General features: G+C 40.7%; 1 protein-coding gene across 1 annotated transcript in view; it reads left to right on the top strand.

Annotated features, from left to right (window-relative positions):
- Window positions 1-430: 430 nt before the first annotated feature.
- lrp4 (low density lipoprotein receptor-related protein 4) overlaps window positions 431-22,763 on the top strand; it is a 457,879-nt gene continuing 435,546 nt past the window's right edge. The window contains exon 1 of the mRNA XM_063061778.1: window positions 431-701. Coding sequence (XP_062917848.1) covers window positions 644-701 — 58 coding nt within the window. The 5' untranslated portion in view covers window positions 431-643. The remainder of the gene's footprint in view (window positions 702-22,763) is intronic.

The raw sequence follows: 22,763 nt of genomic DNA, 5'->3' as shown, positions 1-22,763 counted from the left end.
GTGCATTGCGTAGTTTTAAATTAGCTTATAGATAATAAATGAACACATCAAAAATGTTAAAGGCTGCCTGTTGGTGATCACTATCTACCGCCTTCATCTCTGCCACTACGGCTGGCGACTGACTAAAGCAAGTTTAGGATTGGAAAGCTTCTTGCATTCAGCACACGTCTTCGGGGGACGCAGGTTAGCCGGAGACGCAAGTTCCTCGGGCTTTGAAATATTAAGTGCAATCTAAGTAAGAACATTATCACTATTTACTGCTAACACGGTGGACTGCCACGGCTTCAGGCCAGGTAGCGTCGAGGGATTTCTCCGTGTTCTCACAGTTTGATAACACTCCTCCCCCCAGCATTGGAAGGTGGTGCGGTCCATGTTGCTTTTGATCAATCCATGGGAGAAAATATCGTGCACTCGGACTGAGACGGCAGAGCGGTGCACGTTCGCTGGTAGCATCCAACAGTCACGTCGTTCTGAAGTTTACCTTTAAAAAGAGCAAGGAAAACTTACTAACAACAGCCGCCAGCCATGAACTGATCTTATCTGCAGCCTCATTTTCCGAACCTTAAAGAAACATTTTTTTGTTCCCTCCTTTTAAAGTGTTGGTTTAAACAAAACAAATCATCAGGAGTCAGACAAGATCATAATGCAGCCTGTTGCGCTGCTCTTTGGCTTCCTGCTTGTTATAGTGTTACACGGCCAAGGTAAGAACTTACCGATCCTATCGGCATTGCCGTATTTGTTTCGGGGGGACAGATACGATCGTGGAGTTATAGAGTGGATGTGCAGTAGTAGTCGGTGAGGTCTATGGAAGAAACGAGGACTGAACGGATGCCCCCGCAGTAGACATGCGGCGTGTTGCCTGAGACTGGATGTATGTCATTTAACTCCTGACTGACTTAATTCCAGCTTTACAGGACCATATAGAAACCAATTGGTATAGGGAGCTGAACCGGGGTCTTTACCAGCAAGACAAATGAAATAAAGCGAGGTTGTTTGAAGATGAGAACAAAGTTTTGATACAAGTTTTGAAGTGTATGTTTCGGTCTTTGTTTCCCCAACAAACTCCGTCAGAAGAAAGGACTGAATTCTTTATTTCAACAGAAACGCCGATGGGTTTTAGTAGGCATGCAGAGTTTTAATCATTATCAGCCTTGCACATTCGGGTATTCTTGAGCCAAAGGAGCGAGGTAGAAAGGTTGCTTGGGTCTTGTAGGCTTTCAACACCTTGCATGTTGTAACAACAGCCGCGATTAGGAATGGTATGTATTAGGAACGAGGGAACTTGGGGATCAGGCATGGTGGGTAAGGCGGAATTCTCACTCCAAACAGGCAAAACTATTTTACTGATTTTTTTTTATAAAGGGTGTCGGCGGGCATTTAAGGATAATTGGTTTCTCAACTATATTCATGCACGTGTTGTGTCTTAGATCATTAAAATAAGAGAAAACGAGGAATACCAGGTTATGTAGAGAAAGTAATGCGCTTCGGGGGCTTTAACTTAAACTGCGAAGTCTGAAATAGTAACCGGTTGCCATGCAGGACCATGTGCCCAGTTTTAATACTGCTTTGAAGTCTATATCTCGACTGCATCATTTTACTACTTTTAGAAAACAGCTATACTATGTAGATAGTTTGATCTTTTCAACCGAGGAAACGGCCATTCCACTTTAAAAGTGCAGCCTTGTCCTTCCTGCAGAATAATTTGTTCGCCAGTCCGATTAAAAGGCTTGTCACAGAGCTGTTTGAGGTTGCTTCGTGACAGCTGCGCCATCTCCTCCTACACATTTTCTGCTACACTTTGCAAAGTCCCACTTTGACCCGCCGCTCTCAGATGAGTCAGTCACTGACTCCCGGTTGAGTAAAATTGTTCGAAACTGACAAGCCAGTGTGTTTGGAGGAAGCCCCCTGCGCCTACAGTTTACTTTGCCCATCTGAGAAAGATAACTAACTCTCCGGTAGACGAGCATTGCTCATTCTTTTCTTGCAGCACGATTAAATATGCAGGCGCCAGTTTAGCCTTTATCTGTCGTAAAACAAAGGATTACAACAGCCCTTAACACCAGAGGACGAGCGGCGACAGTACTTTAAAAGTAGTATTATCTGGAATACCATCGCACTTCTACTGAGAACAAACAGAATAGCCACGCGGAACGGACTGTGTTCTCTAATTGAACGTCTCTTGATTCATTTGCTTTGTCTGGGCAGCGCTGGGATGTCGGGGAAACGAGACTTGACCATTTCCGTTGTAGGACTGTAATTACCAGTCTTCTGACTATAATTATCCCAGCCTCTTCCAAAAGATAGAATGCGCTTTGTGAAACACATTTCAGAGTCGCGGGGAAACTAATGTTTAATCGAAAACATCACACCAGATAGAATACGTCTCAACTATTAAAACTTGGGTTTCAGCGTATAGAGAGAGCAGTATCACTTTGTAACCACCGGGGTATCAGCGCAGGTGTTTATGTTCTCAATAGAACCATCCATTTGTATTTCCTCATCCACGAAAAACGCTCGACCATTGAAAATCACCGTTTATTCATATTGATAAGACAAATGACGAGTATTCGGTGTTTGACACTGAATTGCTGTTTACCTGCTGTGATTGGCGGTTCGTGCAGTCCCAGTGAAGCTTTTCGCCAATCCATCTTCTAAGCCCGTGGCGTTGTAAGGGTGAAACTTGACAACTATTTCTCGGCGTGTATCAGTGTTGTCTAGAACTCTCGAGAAAACAAATTCCTTTCTTCACCGGAATACTGCAGAAAATGTTTGTGTGTGTGTGTGTGTGGGGGGGAGAATTAATTTAATTGCAAAGTGTTTATTTAACCCGACAGAAATATCTATTTGAAAAACCTCGTAATGATATTAATAAAAATGTGAAGCGTCTAGTAGGTAAAATAAAACCCACCAATCTATGTCAGCTCCAAAGCTGGAGGATTTGCGTTTCCATCTGAATGTGTTCGCCTACTGGAGCGATTTGAATATCCATGCCGAAGTAAAGCAAGCTCTGGAATGCAGATACTTCTTGAAGAGACCACCGTGCTAGACTTTTTACCTTACTTTTAAAACCGGGATGAAGACTTGGCCCATTGGCTGCAGCAGAAAATTATTCGTGAAACTAATCAGTTACCTTTGGTGTCGAGTTGAGTTTTTAAACATTTCTAACAGTTCTTTACAATCAAAATCTACCTAATGTGGTCGATAATCTCTATATTACCTTAGCTCTATGCAATTAGATTTTGTTAAAATTAGTATGTTAAATACTTTAATATTAAGCAATTTTTCACGTGGTTTTTAGTTTTTGTAAATAGTGAGATTGTCCTTTTAGTATCTTCTGCGCGCGCACGATCAATGTGTGGGCAGGTATATGTACCGAGTAGTAGGAACTTCAATCTTATTAAGATATATCTAAATCTGTCTCTGGCAGCACTGTGCCTGTTTGCCCAGGTTCCGTCGTGTATATTAATACAGTGCGAAGAATTTCTGTCGTGGAATTTTCCTGCCGCCCTGGCGCGAATGGCACTCTTCAGCTATTTTATTACAGGAACTCTCTTTGAAAACCCAGTTGGAACAGCAGGGAGTTTTTAAAAAAAAGCTCCGCGGTCCTAGCGCTCGATCAATATGAACGAGCAAGCGCACTTCAGTTTGAACATGCTGCGATGTAACCTATTGCTACATGTATCTATTTCTATCCAATCGCTCTTTATTCAGACATATAAAACGTAAGGAATTAATTGCATCAAATTATCGAGTACTTGTATACAATGCCTTATTTATTGACGAATGTTCAAATAAATGTTAATTAACTTGTACTCAACATATGCAGATATTCAAATATCTGCATCGTCACTGATGAATGGGATGCAAATCTTGCGTTGTCCTATACATAAGTAAATCGCTGAATGATTGTCATTAAAAATCAAGTGTTGGCTTAAAAGTCCTTAGTACACTATTCCCAATATTCATGCATCAGGTTAGACATGGATATTAATATTTGACTATTTTGTATGAAAAAGCACAGTGCGTTAACTTATGAATGCATATTGTCGGTGGGCAGTAAGACCCTGCGGAATTCTGTCCTTGGCTCAATTTTGACATGCCTGACACGATAACAGGTGGTGGCGTACCCAAGTAAGATCGTCGCCAGTAGAAGTGACTCCAGAACTGCCTTTGTTGTAATTTACCTCTTGTCCAACTTAATTAAGCGCATTTCAAAAGAGCTTTAGATAGTAAAGAGTTCATTTTATTCTATTGTACTTAGCTACAACATTCCCCAGTCTTCAATTACGCGGGAGCCGCAAAATGGAAACGGTACCTTGCAGGTCAGTCACTTGTATTCACCAGAAAAATGAGCCCGTCAATAATGAATGCAACATGGCTGAGGAATTGTTGAAAGGTGAGTTTTCGTAGGTACCTGAATAACTTGCAGGTATCTGGAAAAACATTCTAATTATACAACTCCCAAACATGTGTCAATAACTGTTTTGAAGGGGTAGAATTAAGAAAGAACATGGTCAGGCAGACAATCGCAATGAGATGGTAAGGATAAATTAGAAGGACCATTATTGTGTTAAGTTAGGGAAGGGAATAAATATTCTGCAGTTCTGCAATCATCTGAAGTGAAAACAAGGCGGGGTGGAGATGAGCCTGAATGAGGATTTAAAAAGTGGATATGGCTCTGATCAGATCACACACACTTCATTGACATTTTTCAGGCACAGATGGAAGTTGGACATTGGCCACAAAATGGGATCCATACAGTCCCAGGCAAGGGGTGATTCACTGCTCTAAGTGGGGAAACATCAGGGAAAAGTGAAGGGTGGCAGTTGAAGGCCAGTCACCACCAAGCATGCATAATAAAGGTTTTGAACGAGTATATTTTCCCTTTGCATCAAGCTGGTAACTGTTGCCACAGCTTTGTGACCTTTTTGTCATTTGGAGCTTGGAGTAGGGACGAGTTGTCATTACAGCATCATTTGAACTAAACTACAGGGTGCCTGGTGTCCATCACGTTGTTCTCTGAGATGGTCTGAACATTAAGAACCCAACTGAATCTTATTTCATTATGTGATATGTCATTACGATAACTTTTCAGCCTTGTGTTTCATTTTCCTGGTTGACATGCAGGAAAAAGATCCCTCGGATTCATTTCCTACATCAATAATGTATAAATGCTGCTGAAGCTGAAAATTCTCATTGTTTTGGTGAGGTTTAACACAAAAAATTGAAAGAATAAGTTCCTTAATGCATTTTTTTTCTCCCTTCGGCTTTGTGTGGTCCTCCTGACTCGTCCTCAATATCAATCTCTCCATTTTTTTAGGGATTAATTATTCATCAATGTGTATGCTACATTAATTGGATTTTAAACCTATCTTGACAGCATTTCTCTTCTTCCTTCCCCCCCCCCCCCCATCACCAGTTTCTTCTTAAAAATGTAAAATTTCTCTTTCACTGTTATGGTTGTACTAGAGCGTGACGCATTGGGGATGTCACTACATGTTGTCCAGTATGGCATGGCCAACTTCAATCGGTTTCGATAGGTACATTTAACGTCAGAGAAATGTATTCAATGTACATCCTGAAATTCTTTATCTTTTGCCAACATCCATGAAAACAGAGGAGTGCCCCAAAGAATGAATGACAGTTAAATGTTAGAACCCCAAAGGCCACCCACCCCCCAGCTGCCCTCTCCCACACACAAGCAGCAGTGAGGCAGTGACCCCACCTCCACCCCCACCAGCAAAAAAGCATTGTCACCCTCCATCGAGCACTCAAGCATGCACCAAGCATAAATTCACCCGGTAATTCAATATGTCTCCCTCCCCCTCCCCCCATAAGGGAAAAAGAAATGTCCTCATTTCACAGTGAGAGGGGAGACATAACAAACAACTCCCTGATTTATGATGTTAAAAGTCTGTGTTGCTTTTTCCAAGCTCTGCGTCCAGTTGGCATCATAAAGGTGCATCTCTCCAGACACACAACCCCCAGCAGCTAGTCCACTGCTCCCAATGTTCTGTGTTCTACCACGATACCTCAGTCAGGGGCACCAGCCAAGAAGCGGCCCGTCTCCAGAGCCACGAAAATCCAGAATCCTGAAGGCACGCTCGCCTTCCAGGCCGCGCCCTTGGATTCTTTGCCCTTGATATTCCTTCAAAGTTTTGTCTTCCACTTCAGTAGGTTAAGTCTTGAACTGCGTTAGCCTCATTTCTTGCATTTTCATGCTCAGGCCGTGCCCCCTTTCCCAAAATAATGGATTAACTTTTGACCTCACCAGCTATTTTATGCATCTCCATTTTCTTTGTCTGTTTTCTGTTGTTTCTGTCTCATCTAGCACAAAGTCACCACTTGAATGAAATCTGAAGTTAGAAAAACAAAATTCAGCAGATGCTGGAAATCCACACAAAAATGCTAGAGGAACTCAGTAGGTCAGGGCAGCATCTTCGGAGGGGGTTAAGCAGTTGACATTTCAAACCAATGGAAAAACAGACTTTTTTGGAAAGTTAGTCTTTCCTTTCAGTAGGCCACATGGATACTGACATCAATAGACTGGGGTTCCCAACCTGAGGTTCATGGACCTCTTACTAGAATTAGTCCATGGCATAAAAAAGGTTGGGAACTCCTGTCATAGACTCTTGAGTCTGATGTCTTTCTGGGTGTTCTGGGCTACTTTGACCCAGAAACCTTTCTTCAATTCACTGATGGGGATGGGTGGGGGTGGGTTCAGGTCCTTTGAACTGGGAGAGTGTGCCTACAGTGAACATGCTGGTCATTTTTCTGTAAGTTGTATCTTTGCCGTGTATCTTTCTGTGCAAGCATGGAGGATGCACATTGTCTATTTACGTCCAAGCTTCCCACCACCCAGGCTTTCATTCTTTAATTTTGGGAAACCATGCTCTAATTGGAAGACTGTTTCGTCAAACACCTCCATTCAGTCTGTGAGTGCCCTTGGGATTTGTGTTTCCTGCCTTTTCACTGTTCAAATGGAGCTCGAGGCATGGCATCTATCTTTTTGTAAGGTGCATTCGAAGTTTTTAGGCTGAACAGTAGATCAGCAGCCAGTTGGTGGCGTAGTGGCATCAGTGCCGGACTTCGGAGTGAAGGCTCCTGAGTTCGAACCCAGCCGGCTCCCTTGCACGCTTTCCATCTGTGCTGGGTTGAGCGTCAAGCTAGCAACTTGGCCTCGTGAAAAATAAGAAAGCCTGCCAAAAAATGCCGTCATGACAGCATCCCGATGACCCCACTCGGAGTTAAGGGCTTGCTGCTGCTTCTATGATCAGTGGTGAACATTTTTCTGTTTCCATTTGTATTTCCTTGAGCCTGGTTTTTTGTTCCACAGATAATTCTTTATTGCTTAGTGCCAACTGATTTTTCCATTGATTTTAGCTTCCACCTTGTCGTATCTCTTTGTATTTTGCTTTCTAATGCTCTTCACTCACTTCTTGTATTTCTTTAACATTTTGCAGCTCTGACAAAAGGTGAACAGAAAACATTGCAATTAAGGCCAATGTATTGTGCGCCTTCCAGATTAATTTTTGTGCCCGTATGAAATGGTTTGCACCATATAATGCTGAGCATTCTTTTTCTAATTTCCCTGGTATAATTTATCTGAGTAGTAAGTAAAGGAAATTTGAAACATTTATTTTTCTCCATAGATATTGAATATCTTCAGCATTTTCTGTTTTATTGTCTCTGAAGACCTCTGGGCAATACTGTTAATTGTGATTCATTAGAAAACACATTCATGATCAGGGATGCAGAATCCCAGTTTTGATCATACCAATGGAGAAAACTAAAAGGAACATCAGGATTCAGGTTCATCAATGCTGCTATTGTGTATCTCTTGGTAGTTGGCTCAAGAATTGCAATGACTGGTCTTGGGAAGTATGCTGTTGGAATCTTCTTGACTGCGGAATGGTGTACGCATGCAGAGATCCAGAGGCAGAGGAAGGAAAGAAACTCCTGTTGGTAACTGGAATTTATGATGCAGAGTGTCAGAGGACTGTTGTTTTACGTTTTTGGATCTAGATCCAGTTGAGACGGATGGGTTGGAATAAAATTTGTTCTATCTATGGTTGTCAAAGGTCCAGAGAGAAGTTTTCTATATACAGTTGTTCAGGTTCTAAAAAGACTTCTGTCTGCTTTAGAAAGCCTTCATCTGATCTGGCAGCACAACAGGTGATCAATCAGCATTATGTCATAAAAATGTCTATTGGGCAGTGGAGAATCTTTTCTGGTTGTGATTTAGAAATACTGTGCGGGGAATGGATTGGAGAGTATTATAGGTTAATTGGTGTAAAACATTTCATACAAGCACAACAAGCAGTTACGAAGATTATGTTGGCCTTTACTGCAAGGACATTTCAGTACAAGAAATTAAACAAAGCCCTGGTGAGACCAAATGGAATTTTGTGTACGTGTCCAGTTTGTCTGCACAGGGAAGGATATTGTGACAGGGGGAGTGCAATGAAGTTTCACCATATTGATTGCTGAGTTGGGGGTGGGGCCTCTCTTGTGAGGAGAGATTGATCAGACAAGGCCTCAATTCTCCAGGGTTTAGGAGAAAGAGAGGTGATCTCAGTGAAACATGTAAATTTTTTTTATACAAGGTTTTAAAGGAAAGATGCAGGGTTGATGACTGCCATGTCTTGAATTGGGGCTCACAGTTGTTTTCTTAAAAAATATTTGTCACTCAGAACTCAACTGTGTAAAAACATTTTGTCAACCAAAGAATGATAAATCTTTATATTTCTCTGTACAGGAGAACTGTTGAGATGCACTTACTGAATATTCAAAAATATTTGCTAGAGTTTTGTATATCAAGGGTATCAAGGTATGCAGTTAGTATTGGAAGGTGGTGCTCAAGTTAAAGCACCACCTCTCTAGCCTACCGCTTTTCTTTTTCAAATATTACTTCTGTGCTAAAATTGATTTTCAGTCCACTAAAACTTGTACAACATCAAGTACACAAGAGATTCTGCAGAGGCTGGAAATCCAAAATGCTGGAGGAACTCGCAGGTCAGACAGCATCTATGGAAATGAATAAACAACCGATATTTCTGATCGAGACTTCATCGGTCCAGTCCTGCTGCTGTACATAGATGCTGCTAATCAGCTGAGTCCCTCCAGTATTTGGCATGTGTTATAGCATTATTTACTTTACTTGTAAATAATTCAGCTCTGAAAATTCACATTCCTTTTTGAGCATTTTCTCCATTTGGTAAGAAAAAGTTGGAAACTGGAATAGATTTGCCTGTATCCTGCTGGAATACAAAAATGCTACTGAAAGACTTTGCTGTAAGGACGAGTAGGTGTTCTACCTTAAAAGAGTTGAGCAACTGTCATGTTCATGAAGCAGTCCAATTTTATAATGTTGCTTAATGTGGTTGTTGCAAAATAGTTTGATTTCTGTCTGTGTTTGGAGTGTCTAGGCATCTCAGTAGACTTCCAACATTTACAGAAATGACCACCGTTCTGAAATTCATAAAAGATGTGAAACTTGTAGAACTGTTTTCTGATTTCAGAACAAGCTGCTAGGTTAAAACAGTGGATAATCCCAGGGTCCTCAATTCTAAATAATTTCAAGGATATGTGGCTTGTAAATTTTGAACTGTTTGAATTAAAACAGTTGTATCCTTTCTGCGATCCCCATGCTTTGAGGGACTTATTTAAATATTAAAATGGTAAACTCTGCTTAATGATGTGGAGAAAGATAAGGGTGGTAAACTAGGAAATGAATCAAGTGAGAGAACTGTTTTAGAAAACTGCCTTGATTGATTACAAACTTAATGAAGAAACAGTAGTTTAAGCATTGCTTTGGTTAAAGCTCACGGAACAAGTGAGTGATCTGTTGTATACATGCTGCCTTTCATTAAACAGTGCTGTTATTACAGGGAGACCACCCAAAATAATGATTATGTTGTGGCTTCAGGCAGTAATATGTTCATTATTGCTAAAAATGAGACACTGATTAATCTTTCCTGAATGAATAATGTAATTTGATCATTAAAATACCTTAATTCCTTCATGTTCTCAAAATAGTTTTATCATTCTAATGTGTGGGGAGGGGAGGTGCACAAGTAAATAAAATATCTTCCAGCCTTTCAGTGATCATGATTGACGTGAAGTCTAGGTGAAAGGTTTGATCCCTATTTTGATGTGTTATTTGGTTACAGTTGTTCAGTCTTGCACACTGATGTGCAGGATGGTGAGTATTTTTATGAAACTTCTAAGGAGCAATATCCAGCTTCCTATAACACTTCAACCAATGGGAATGAAAGAAAATCAACAATTCAAGTTTATTGTCATCCGACTGTACATGTATACAACCCAATGAAACTATCTTCCTCTGGACCATGATGCACTGACAAAACGTGTATCACACACAGCACATAAACCAAAATTTTACCGTATTTGAATAAGATAAAATTCAAAATGCATGCAGTGCTCAGCACAGGTAAACAAGCAGCTTGCTGTCCTTGTGACAAGGCCCTGGTGGTGGGTGAGTAATATAAGTCTCACAGCCTGAAGGAAGAAGCTGTTACCCAGTCCAGCAGTCCTAGACTTGGTACTCTTGTACCTCCTTCCTGAGGGTGGTGGTTCAAGTAGATTGCTGAATGGGAAGTAAGGATCCTCCACAGTGCTTTGAGCCCTTTGTATGTGATGCTCCCTATAAATGTCACAAATAGTGGAGAGGGAGATCCCAGTGATCCTCTTGGCAGCTTTTACAATCTCCTTAGGGTCTTGTGGCCCAATGCCTTGTAACTTCTGTGCCACAGAATGATGCAGCCAAACAGGACACTCAATAGTGCTCCTGTAGAAAGTTATTAGAATTGGAGGCCTATCTTGTGCAGATATGCATCACATTGATCTGAAAAGTCTATTAATTAGGGGTGACAGATGAATAATGACTGGTTACACAAGAAAGTATTCATTAAATACATGCATCAAGTGGTGATTGGAGGAGGGGAATAAATCTCGCCTTTTATAATTGAAATTTGGCTGACCTAGGTGAAGCTTTAGCAGACTGAATTCATAATTAACAAGTAAGAGCATTGTAAGTGTCCCATTTAATTCATTTTCTTTTTCTCCTTTGGTAAAAGCAGTTTGTTTCATTTTGCAATGAGAGCATTTCTGTTTATCTGTAGTAAATGTCACATCCACGCCAGGACCAGCAGGCTCAAAGGCAGTTAGTTACTTTCCCCAAGCAGTAAAGCTGATCAATGCTTTCACCTATTACCTCCACTACCACTTTATTATTTTCTGTCAGTCACCTTGTGCAGCCTATAGTCACTTTATGGGCATACAGTCAATCTATGTATTTGACCTATCCTATGTACTTATTGTGGTTTTAAAAATGTTATTGTGTTCTTTATTTTTGTGGTTTTTTTTCATGCTGTATCAGATCTGGAATAACAACTAATTTGTTCTCTTTTACACTTGTGCACAGGAAATGACATTAAACAATCTTGACTCTTGAACATAACAGAATCAATAAAAAGAATGTTGTAAACATCCATTCAATAAGATAGCAAGGGGATGTGGTTGTTTTACTCGTGTTACAGCACTGTACATTATTGAGTTGGTAAATGAAGACCTGTATGTGGAAAGCTGCTTTCAGAGTGCATGTGTGAAGTAAGCTCCCACACCACCTTGCTTCTTCATTGGTATCTTTTTAGTCTTGTCTCCTACACTGTTGGATTGATGCTCCAGAAACAATACCTCCTCATCCTTTGATTAGGCCTTCCAGTCTCGATATCCAATAATTTTGGATCATAAGCAATACTCTTTTTCTTTCATATGGCGATTGATGGCAGTGACTCCACCCTCCCAAAAGATTCCTGTTCTGTCTTGCTTCTCCCATTACCACCTAAGTTGTCATATGCCAGTACTCGTACCCATTTTGTTCATGAAATCTCTCCTGCCTTTAACCCTAACTGTGATTTTTTTTTTCCTTTTGTTTTACTCATCTAATCCTGCCTTTTTCTGGTTCTTCAAGCTTGTATGACTTCAATTTTTTTTTCAGATTGGGTGGGGGGGGTGGAAAAAACTTAGCTTAAAAAGCTGACTTTTTCTCTTCAGATACTGGCTTGATGGAGGACATTTCAACAATCTACATTAAGAATATATACTGTAATTGTTTTGAAATTGCAAGAAGTCTGAAGACGAATAATTGATAGGTATGTCTAGTGTGGAACACAAGAAATGAAAGTCATAAAATGATTGGAGTGACAGCTTTTATGGGAGAAACTTAAATGGGCTTGGGGTAGGTACTACTGTATATGTTTTGTATTAACTATATTGCAAGTAAAAATTCACTGATTTCTAGATTGAAACAGTCTATGACATAAACAAATTTTTGAAGTTAATGTGCCGCATTTTGTTTCTGAGAAAGTGCTTGGGCATCTAAATACATTACTAAATGCTGATGGCATCTTAGCTATCTTTATGTGAACAATGCAGGCAGGTAGCAGCAAGTTCAAGTACATGCTTGCTACATTTTTGGAAAAGATTTCGATTATGCATCGGCTAATCCTTTAATGGCCTGAAAAGACAAGGGAAAATGAATTCATTTCTCAGGACCTTGTGCTTTTCTCTATCCGATGCACATTGTTGTTCTTTTTATCGCATGGCGAATTGAACTGATTGAAACCTGGCTCTTGTGGTAGACCTCAGGAGGAGACAGGTGGAACATCATATTGTCATTTTTTTTAGATAAACACAATTGCAAATCTCCCTCAAAATTTGTTACTGGTAGAGGACGGGGGTTATAGGAGATAGGAAAAATGTGACTGATAGGAAAACTTCAAACATTTTAAAACATGGTGTTTGAACATTTCAGCAAATAAAGATTGCAAAATGAGATATCAGACTGTGGGCACAGAGCAAAGCCAGAGAGAGTGCTGAGCATAAATTAAAATATTTGGTGCCATCTGATGTTCACTTGATTAATTAGAAAGGGAGTGTATTGAGTTGATTCAAATCTACCAGATGACTGAAGCAACAGAATTGCATTCATTGCATTTCCATAGTGAGTCAAACAGTGGAATAATGTTGATGTGAAGCAAATGAACTGATTCTACAACCAATGGACTCTACAAGACTCAACAGCTTGTGTTGTCAATATAATTTATTATTATTTTGTTTTTCTTTTTGCATTTGCACAATTTGTTGTCTTTTGTGCGTTGGTTGTTGTCCTTTTGTATGCAGTTTTATCATTGACTCCATTGTGTTTCTGTGTATTTTACTGTGATTCTTCTTGGGTGCTTAGCTCCCAGTGGAGCATGGGCCATTGATGACTTCCCATCTCCATCACCCAAAGTGGATGGAATGTTTAGTGTTCATCAGTGTTTCTGTAGTCCATTGTATTTTGGCCTATACAGCTTCACCGAAGCCCTGTTGGCTGGCCTTGCCCATTCCCACCTCTCACAATGGGGACGTAGGGTGGACTCTGAGTGGCTTTGCTGTGAAGGCCTGCAGGAAAATGAATCTGTGTGTTATATAGTGACATGTATGCACTTTGATAATACATTTACTTTGGAATTTGGAATGAGGGAGAATTGTAAGTCGATCTGCAATTTGAGATGATTTGCATTTATCTAATTATTTGCCTCACTATTAACCTTATGTTTAAAAAAAACACACAACCAAATGCTATTGGCCTCACTGTTTTTACTGGGCCAAATAAAATTTGGGATTGAGCACATAAGCATGCTTTAGGCTTATTGTAAGATTGAGTGCTTGGGTGTAGAAAGAATCATTTCTACTCCCACAAACAATACAATAGTAATTGGAGTCTTTTTACCTGACATTAATTGAAAATAAATATTAGACTGAGACCAAGGATAACTTCCTTGCTTTTCTGAATTATACCATTGGGCCTTTTCAAATGTAGAATTGTCCCTTTTGCTAGATTTACGGTCTGGAGTAAGTTTTAACTGAATCTGCTTGCTGAGCTTTCATTGTACACGTGAGAGATGCACAACTGACGGTAAGGATAGAATATTTTGGCCTGAAATCCTTTGTTTTCCATATAGAAGGGGTGGAGTGGACTGCAAGGAAGTAAGAATTGGGGGGGCGGGGGGAGGGTGACGAGTACTCGCAATCGTGGTGTCCTTGTGGTTGGGAAATCAGAAGTGTAGCAATTTTTCAAGATCAGAAGAGCAAATGTAGCTGACAAAGTATGTTAGAACTAGTGTGCTTCTACAGCACTGTTCTTGCAGCTTGCATATTATGTCATAACTCTTGACTTGAGAAGCAGAGCAAAGTGAGAGGAAGAAGCTGCACAGAAAGGCAAAAATACAGGAATGACAGTGGAAAATAGCTTCTAAATTCTGGTGATGAGCAAAAATATTGATACAGGAAATGAATTGTAGCAGGTTACTGAGCTGGAGGTGCAACAGTTCAAAGGTGTAAGATGGGGGGGGCACACTGGTGTGTGGGGCTTAGTATTAGGAAGTTTGTTGTACTAAGGGATGACATTGGACCATGTTGGACCATGTTGAACCTTGGTAGATAGGCGAAGCTTGGACCTGAAGCACGTTTAAAAGGACTGGAATACTCTTTGTTGGTTAGGGGTGGGAAGAATGAGTACAAACACAGCAGAATGGCCAAATACATCAGCAAGATACTCACAAGAGTGTGTGAGAAGCTATCCTGCCAAACTAAGTGTCGGATACTGAGACAGTAACTGGACTCATTGTTATTGCTCAACTTTCCTGCAGAAACAAACATTCCTTAAACCTCTGTCTTTGTCAAATGCCTTAATAGCATGTCAGAAATGCGAGCTTAATGGTTGGTTGACTGCTTTTGGCAAATAGTTCCTTTATTTTTAGTTCAAAAGCCCATTGATGACAAGCATTTGTTGCTGTTTTTAGTTTAATAAAATCATAATGAGGATGAATTCAGGTAGTATGCAGACCTAATTGATAATTTGTTACCCATTCGCTTGGTTAAATTTCAATTTATTGTTTGGCGTGCATGTTATTATCCAGATAAGAGGGCAAAGAAATTATTATTAATCAAATTCTCCTTTCGAGTTGGCTACTGGAAATGTGTCAGTGCAGAGCTAATGACTGTAAACCTGATCACAAATGAGAAAATCTGCGTATTCTGGAAATCCAAGCAATGCACAAAATGCTGGAGGAACTCAGCAGGCCAGGCAGCATCTATGGAAAAGAGCACAGTCGATGTTTTGGGACGAGACCCTTCAGAAGGACGGGAGAGAAAAAGATTATTCAGTTAGAAGATGGAGGGGAAGGGAGGGAGAAACACAAGGTGATTGGTGAATTGGTGAAACCTGGGGGTGGGGTGAAGTAAAGAGCTGGTCAGTTAATTGGTGAAAGAGATACAGGGCAGGAGAAGGGGGAACCTAATAGAGGACAGAAGGCTGTGGAAGAAAGAAAAGGGAGAAGAGCACCAGAGGGAGGTGATAGGCAGAAGGAGCTAAGGTGAGAGAGGGGAAAAGGGGATGGGGGAATGGTGGAGTGGAGGAGGGGGGGTGTTGTCTTTGACTGTAAGTTAGAGAAGTCAATGTTCATGCCATCAGGTTGGAGGCTACCCAGGCAGAATATAAGGTGTTGCTCCTCCAACCTAAGTGTGGCCTCAGTAGAGGAGGCCATGGATTGACATGTTGGAATAGGTATGGGAAGTGGAATTAAATCGGGTGGCCACTGAGAGATCCTGCTTTTTCTGGCAGATGGAGCATAGGTGCTCGGCGAAGCAGTTTCCCAGTCTACGTTGGGTCTCATCTATATATGAGAGGTCACACCGGGAGCACTGGATACAGTAGTTGACCCCAACAGAGTCACAGTTGAAGTGTTACCTCACCTGGAAGGACTGTTTGGGCCCCTGAATTGTAGTGAGGGAGGAGGTGTAGGAGCAGGTGTAGCACTTGTTCCACTTGCAAGGATAAGTCCCGGGAGGGAGATCGTGGGGAGGGGCGAATGGACAAGAGAGTCATGAAGGGAGCAATCCCTGTGGAAAGTGGGGTGGGAGGTGGGATCACATTGGAGATGGCAGAAGTTATAGAGAATTATGTATGGGCTGGAGTGGAGGCTGGTGGGGTGGTAGGTGAGGACAAGAGGAACCCTATTGGGATAGGGCTATTGTACACAGTCAGTTTTCCCTATGCAGTAAACTAAATCAATAAATAGCTAAACTACTTTTGAGTTGTTTAAAAGAGAGATGTTGGATCGTATGTTGGGAAAATTCATGCACTTCTGTAGTTGCTGTCATGAAATTTCCTGCTTTCAAGATCAATATGACAGAACTATATTTTTGATGTGCATCTCCAAAGCTACAGTGTTCCTGTGATATACGACCAGTGGCCTAGGTTACGTGCCGAAATTCTGGATTGGCTTGGAAATCAAATACTGTATATTCTGACTCGTGGCAGGTTTGGGGCCAATTGTGGCAGGTTAATATTTACAACCACATTATTGACATAAACTTTAGATCTTCCAGTCCAATGGACGGACATAAAATACAGTTCACATTTTGGGTTGAAATTTAACTCTTGGCTCTCCTTGTACCCTGAAAATCTGACTGGTATAAGATGAGAATCGTGGAAGAGGCCTGTACCGATGGGTAAGCCTCATTAGCTGCAGTATTTAGACATGTCTGTATATTGGCTGGAGCTCACTCAGAATGTAAAATGTAATATTTCCTTATTGCTCAATTTGAAGCTTAATTTGTAAGACTCTGATACAAATATGCGTTCACTGAAAGTTCTGAAATTATCAGTTCTTCCCTGTTGTATTAGTTAAAGACAGAACCATCAGGATGTCACAGTAGGGTGGCCACACAGTCCTCTGGGTGTGGTAAACCATGTATATATGTTGTAACTCAGTTACCTGTCTGGACACACCCCTCTGCTGACTGCCCCTGTGGCTCCTCCCACAAGAGTCCTGTATAAAGGTGTTCGCCTTGCCCCTCCCCCTCAGTCCGGGGGCAGACACTCACTGTGGAGGTCGTATTGTACAGCGAATAAAAGCCTTTCAGTATTTTACCAAACCTCAGTCTTTTGGAGTAATTGAAGGTGCTTCACTGGGTTTAGACCTCTGGGCACAAGGAGTGCTAGTCCTTTCCTTGTATGGGTCTGGGCTAACCCCAGTGGCCTCGCCTTGCTTTAGGTTCTAGTGTCAGAGATGGTTCCAACCACTTGTCTGTTCAAGGATGCTCTTCTGGTACCTAAGCTCTTACTGCCTCCCTGGGAAGAACTTGCCTCAATGCTTAGGGCTAGGCTTGCACATGAAGCAATTGCACTGTGAACCTGACATTAATTTTTAGTGCAAATTAAACTTTCCCTTGAAAGTCCAATTTTACTGAATTAAACAAAAATGAAATGAAGCCTTATCATAAGCAAAGTCAGAGGAGTGGATTTTCATTTAAAACCTGCAAATTTTGGAATGATAGATATATTGATGGGAGAGATAGGGCTGTAGTCCAGGTACGGGTTGATGTGGCAGGCAGAATAACAGGTCAGCACAGACTAGATGAGCTGAAAGGCCTGTTTCTGTGCTGTGGTGCTCTACAGTATACGTATATGTGTATGTGTGTGTGTGTGTGTATATATATATATATATATATATATATATATGTATGTATGCATTGTATTACACCTTAAATGTAATAAAGTGAGTTAAAATTGACATTGAATCAAAAGTAGATGTGGGATACCCAACTGTAGATTTGTTAGATGTAGCAAATAGAAATGCAGAATGATTTAACTGGGAATTCTGGAGAGTGTGGACGAGGTGACTGATGGCACTATTTTCAGCCATTGGCATATGAAGTGGGAATGCACTAAGGATAACATTGAAGCAACAGGGAGGTCTTGGAAATTTTGTTTGAAGCTTGCATAAAGTGCAGAGTGGAATTGAGTATGGAAGTCTTTGTTCTAACAGCTGCTGTGTCAGCCAGTGACTTGGTTGTAAAATCCAATTTCTTAAATTTTGGTTAAAAGAACCCTGACACGGCAAGCTTTCACATCTGGAAATGGGAAATCAGTGCATTATCCTGAATGGGAAACATGCAGCTATCTGTTGAATGTAATCACATTTAGCTGAATCAAGATAAAGCTCTCATTCTCAAATGAATAGCTCCTCATTGCAGCGGCAGTACCATGATTTGCTGTGGCCACACAATGCTTTGATTTATGGGTGGTCTCTTAGAAAATTCCTAAGGAGTTGCATGCAGCTCCCTCTTAATCAGGGCCAGCCTTTGAGGAAGGTGCCGAAAATTGCTGTCTCCTCTGTCACACTGCACGAAAAGTAAAAAAGTCAACAGCTACCATTTCAAATCTCCGAGCAGCACAGTCCGGGCTGTTTTGACATGGAATCTCAGAGGCCACTCTGAAAGGACTGTTCCAATGAAGTGTTTCTACTAGCTGACTTCATTAGTAACCATTCTTGGACAATGTTTGCCATTCTAACTGATGTTTGAAAAGCCTATTTTGTGCTTGGAGTGAGTTGATATTGTTTGTTTAATAGAGCCTGCTGCTTTGGGCTGCCTTTGATTAAAGCTTGGAGAGGCAGGCGTATGAATGTGGATGATGGTGCAGAAAACGTGACATTGCTATGGCATGTGGGTTTGCAGTGAAAATGTCTTTGTGCCAGCAAAGCGTATGGCCACTTGTACAATGAATTTTACAGTCCAAAAGGATAGAAAGTGATTCAAATCTTTTTGAAAACAGAATTGCTCAAAGTTCCAATTTTGTTAAGACAATTTAAAAATAACAGTTCATTTGATGCTCTAGAATGTAAATGTAAAAACTCTTGACCAAATTGTAAATCTTGTCCTGCATAATTAAATTTTAGACAGTACCACCAAGATGTAATTGCTTTACTATGTCTTGCAGTCTGTGAGAGTGCAATAATACATAATTTTTGTTTTCCAACCATCAAAAGCTACAATTTTCATGACATATGTCAGTGATAGTAAACCTCATTCTGATTGATTGGATTACTGGTCCAGCAACATAATATGTTTGTTAGTGTACGGTTAATAAATAACTAGTACTTGAAAGTACATAGAAACTTTATCATGATGAAACGTCTTGTTTAAACTTCTACAAAATAAATTACTCTGTTTTCTACTTTCAGCCAACCTTTGTGTAGGCAAACATGACAGCACACAAAGTTTGACAAATAATTTGTAAGAATAAATGAATTAAAGTTCCACGCCATTGAGCTGTGAGCCTAGAGGTACTATAGGAACAGACAGTGATACAAAGTATTCTTATGAGCATTTACATGGTCAAGGGATAAAGTATTATAGGGGTTGGGAGTGCTAGCACTGGGGCTTGAGCCCCAGTGACATCCTTGAAACAAGGAGTGGTCCTTGAGCCCCCAGTGAAGTGCAGAACTGAAGTTTGTTTCTGAGATCTGCAGCCCCTCAGCAATCTGGGAATATTGAGGAAAGAAGAGAATTAGGATTTGTATTATTAAAATCTTAGTCAATGTTCTAAGACAATTGATGTCATTTAAATTCAAAAACCATACGGCTTTATAGTTGATATGACCATCTGTGTAAAGTCTTCTGTATGCTGAAAATGGTGAATCATTATAACTTGATGCTGGTTGAGTCTGTGGTTTTACTGAGGGTTTGTGTGAAATGTGCTTAAGCTCTAAGCAATGTAATTGCCTTGGATTATTAATTTTTACCAAGTCTTGCAAATAAAAGATGCATACAGTTCCATAGTTCTTAGTGGTTAAAAAGAGAACTCAAGCTGGAAGAAGCAACACACATCAAAGTTGCTGGTGAACGCAGCAGGCCAGGCAGCATCTCTAGGAAGAGGTACAGTCGACGTTTCGGGTCCTGACGAAGGGTCTCGGCCTGAAACGTCGACTGTACCTCTTCCTAGAGATGCTGCCTGGCCTGCTGCGTTCACCAGCAACTTTGATGTGCGTTGCTTGAATTTCCAGCATCTGCAGAATTCCTCGTGTTCAAGCTGGAAGAAACTTGCTAATAGTTTGAACAGGAATAATATAACATATTGTAGAACTGAGAATTTGTTGCAGAAGTGAGTGATGGTTGGCTGAAGTGATGCAGGCACTCACTATATATGTGAAGGATATTAACTATGACTTCAGTGACCCTGGGCTTTCACCTTCACCAAAATTGCATTGTTAAATCAGTAAACAATGATTATGATCTGTAAATAGAGTATGCAATTTTTCACATAGTACATTTCCACAAAGCAAGTTGCAACATCTTCAAGTTACCCACTGCACAGCCTCCAAATCTAACCCTTTCGTGGACAAATGTTATAAAGCAGAATCAGATTATAGCCGTGCCTTTACCAAGATCATCTTTTTCAATTGCTAAATCAGTCTGGCTTAACTCATCTGCTGCTGAATGCCTCTTCGATGGCTTTGTTACCCTGTAGATTTTGACTATGTTAACACAATGATACCTGGACTTTCTTATTCTGTTTTTATGGACTTTAGGTCACATTGAAATTCTTCTGCCATGTCCTAATTTGTTGCCCATTGTCCTGTCATTAGTTGGCCCTTAAGTAATATTAATTTGCAATTTGTACCTAATTTCCAAATAGCTCCACTGGTTTTTGCCTTGCTTAGAAATTAGACCCATTTCAAATGCAAGTTCCAAGTTTAATTATCTTTCTACCGTACATGAATACAGAATTCATCCAGGGCCAAGGTGCAAAATACAGTACTAACAGCATATAAAGTTCTGATAGAGCAATATACAATCACAATATAAAATAGTACAGCCCAAGTCCCTGGGTGGTATGGCATGTAGATTGATGCTACATGGGATATTGTGACATTTATGGAGTTTTTTGTGTAAATTACACAAAGAATTGTGCATTTTCTGTCCATTTTCTTGTAAAGTCCTGCCCTTCAGACAAATAGACCAGCCATTTTGAAGAGTAGTCCTTTGTGCTTGGTGGAGAGGGGGCCATGGATGGAGTTTCCAACTGCAATCCATGTGTCATTATTTCCAGCTCCATTCCCTCAAATGCAGACAATATTGTGGTCCCAGTGCTCCAATGGTTTCCTGCAAGGCAGTCACTGCGCATCACGAGATATCCATTGCTGAATCTCCCCACTGTTTCCTCCCCACCACCACCTCTTCAGTGGCTACCTGGAGAACTCCCTTGCTGCAGCTGTTTGTAAGTGCATGGCATATATTAATGCTTCCAGTAGACGCTAGTTTGGAGAAGGAGAGCTCCTGTATTCACGCCACCTTCGGTGTTCTCTGATTTATCATTGAAGCAAAACGTAGTGACTACACAGTGTCGCGAAAATGGGAGGGATCTAATTTGTGGAACCCATTGTTTTAATCTCCCTTCATCCAGCCACACCGAGTTATCTAACTTCAAATCTGGCCCCTCGATCATCTTCAGATTTAATTGCTTCACCATTAGTGACAGTGCCTTCAGTTGCCAAGGGCTGGTGCTCAGGAATTCCTTGACCTCTCCAGTGTTCTAGCCATCCACCTTTTAAGAGGCTGCTTAAAATCCACCTCCTTGAACTTCCATTCGATTTCTTACTCTAATCTTCATGCAGCTTGTCCGCAGTTTTATTTTGATTGCACTACTGAGGTATGATGTTTTGCAATACAAATGAAAGCTGCCGTGAAGCAAAATAACATGATGAAAGATAATATTGTTTTATTATTGCAGTGAAAAGTTTCTACAAATATTACGCATGATAAAATATGTACACTTGAATATTTAAAAAAAAATCCTTAACAGCGTGTTAATTCCAGGTTCAGGGAAGGCTTTTATGAGCAACATTATTCTCAAGTGCAAATTTGCAATTTATTAAATAGCTATTTATTTTCAGAGTTCAATTTCATTACATCGAATCTAATTGTAATTCTTTTTCTGTTTTACGTAATTTACTGTTCTCTTCTAGCTTTCACTGCTTGCCTCATCACCCCTCCCCTCCCATCATTTTGGTTGGTGTATTAGTCCTGATGCTGTTTTCTTCTGGTATCTACAAAATGTCTCATTAGCCACGGACTTGCTTTAAGCATTGTATTATGAGACCAAATGCACTCGATATGTTATAACCTGTTTTTATTGCCTTCAGCAGCATTGATTTGCTGGCAGGGCAGTGGTCACTTTAAATCCCCCAGTATCTTGGAAAATAAATGTGGGGTTGTGGGGGGGAGATGTAGGGGCAGTAGTACTGATCAATTAAATTATAATAATTTTGATTTGCCTATATCTGAATACAGAGCACTGCATGCTGTTCCCTCCCGTTTACATGACTGGCCACATAAATACTAAGCAGTAAGCCTCCACAGGCTATCGATAAATTTCCGTAGGCAGGTTATAGATGCTATTGTCTCTCTCACTCTTCGTCAGCATTCAATGTTTAGCTGGAATCATTGGCAGTACTGTATTGGGGGAAAAAGAACTATGGCTGCCTTTTTCTCTTCATTAGCTGAGGGCTTTCTCTCTTAATATGATAACAATCTGTTGAATCTCTGATGGCCACTGCTTATTACCAGGACAATGAATCACATTGGAGTGAGAATTAAAAACAATATTGCAAATTGGCCGAACTGGATAAAGACGACAAGATTCCAAAACACAAACACGAGATCCTGCAGATGCTGGAAATCCAGAGTAACTTTCACACACAAGCACACACAGCAGGTCAGGCAGTGTCTCTGGAACGGAATAAAGTGTTGACATTTTGGGCTGAGATGTCTTGGCCCAAAACATCGACTCTATTTGCTCCCATGGATGCTGCCTGACCAGTTGAATTCCTCCAGCGTTTTGTGTG

This window comes from Mobula hypostoma, chromosome 11 (assembly GCF_963921235.1).
Source record: "Mobula hypostoma chromosome 11, sMobHyp1.1, whole genome shotgun sequence".
NCBI lineage: Eukaryota > Metazoa > Chordata > Chondrichthyes > Myliobatiformes > Myliobatidae > Mobula > Mobula hypostoma.
The sequence above is the reverse complement of the archived record's forward strand: the minus strand, read 5'-3'. Positions and strand labels throughout refer to the sequence as shown.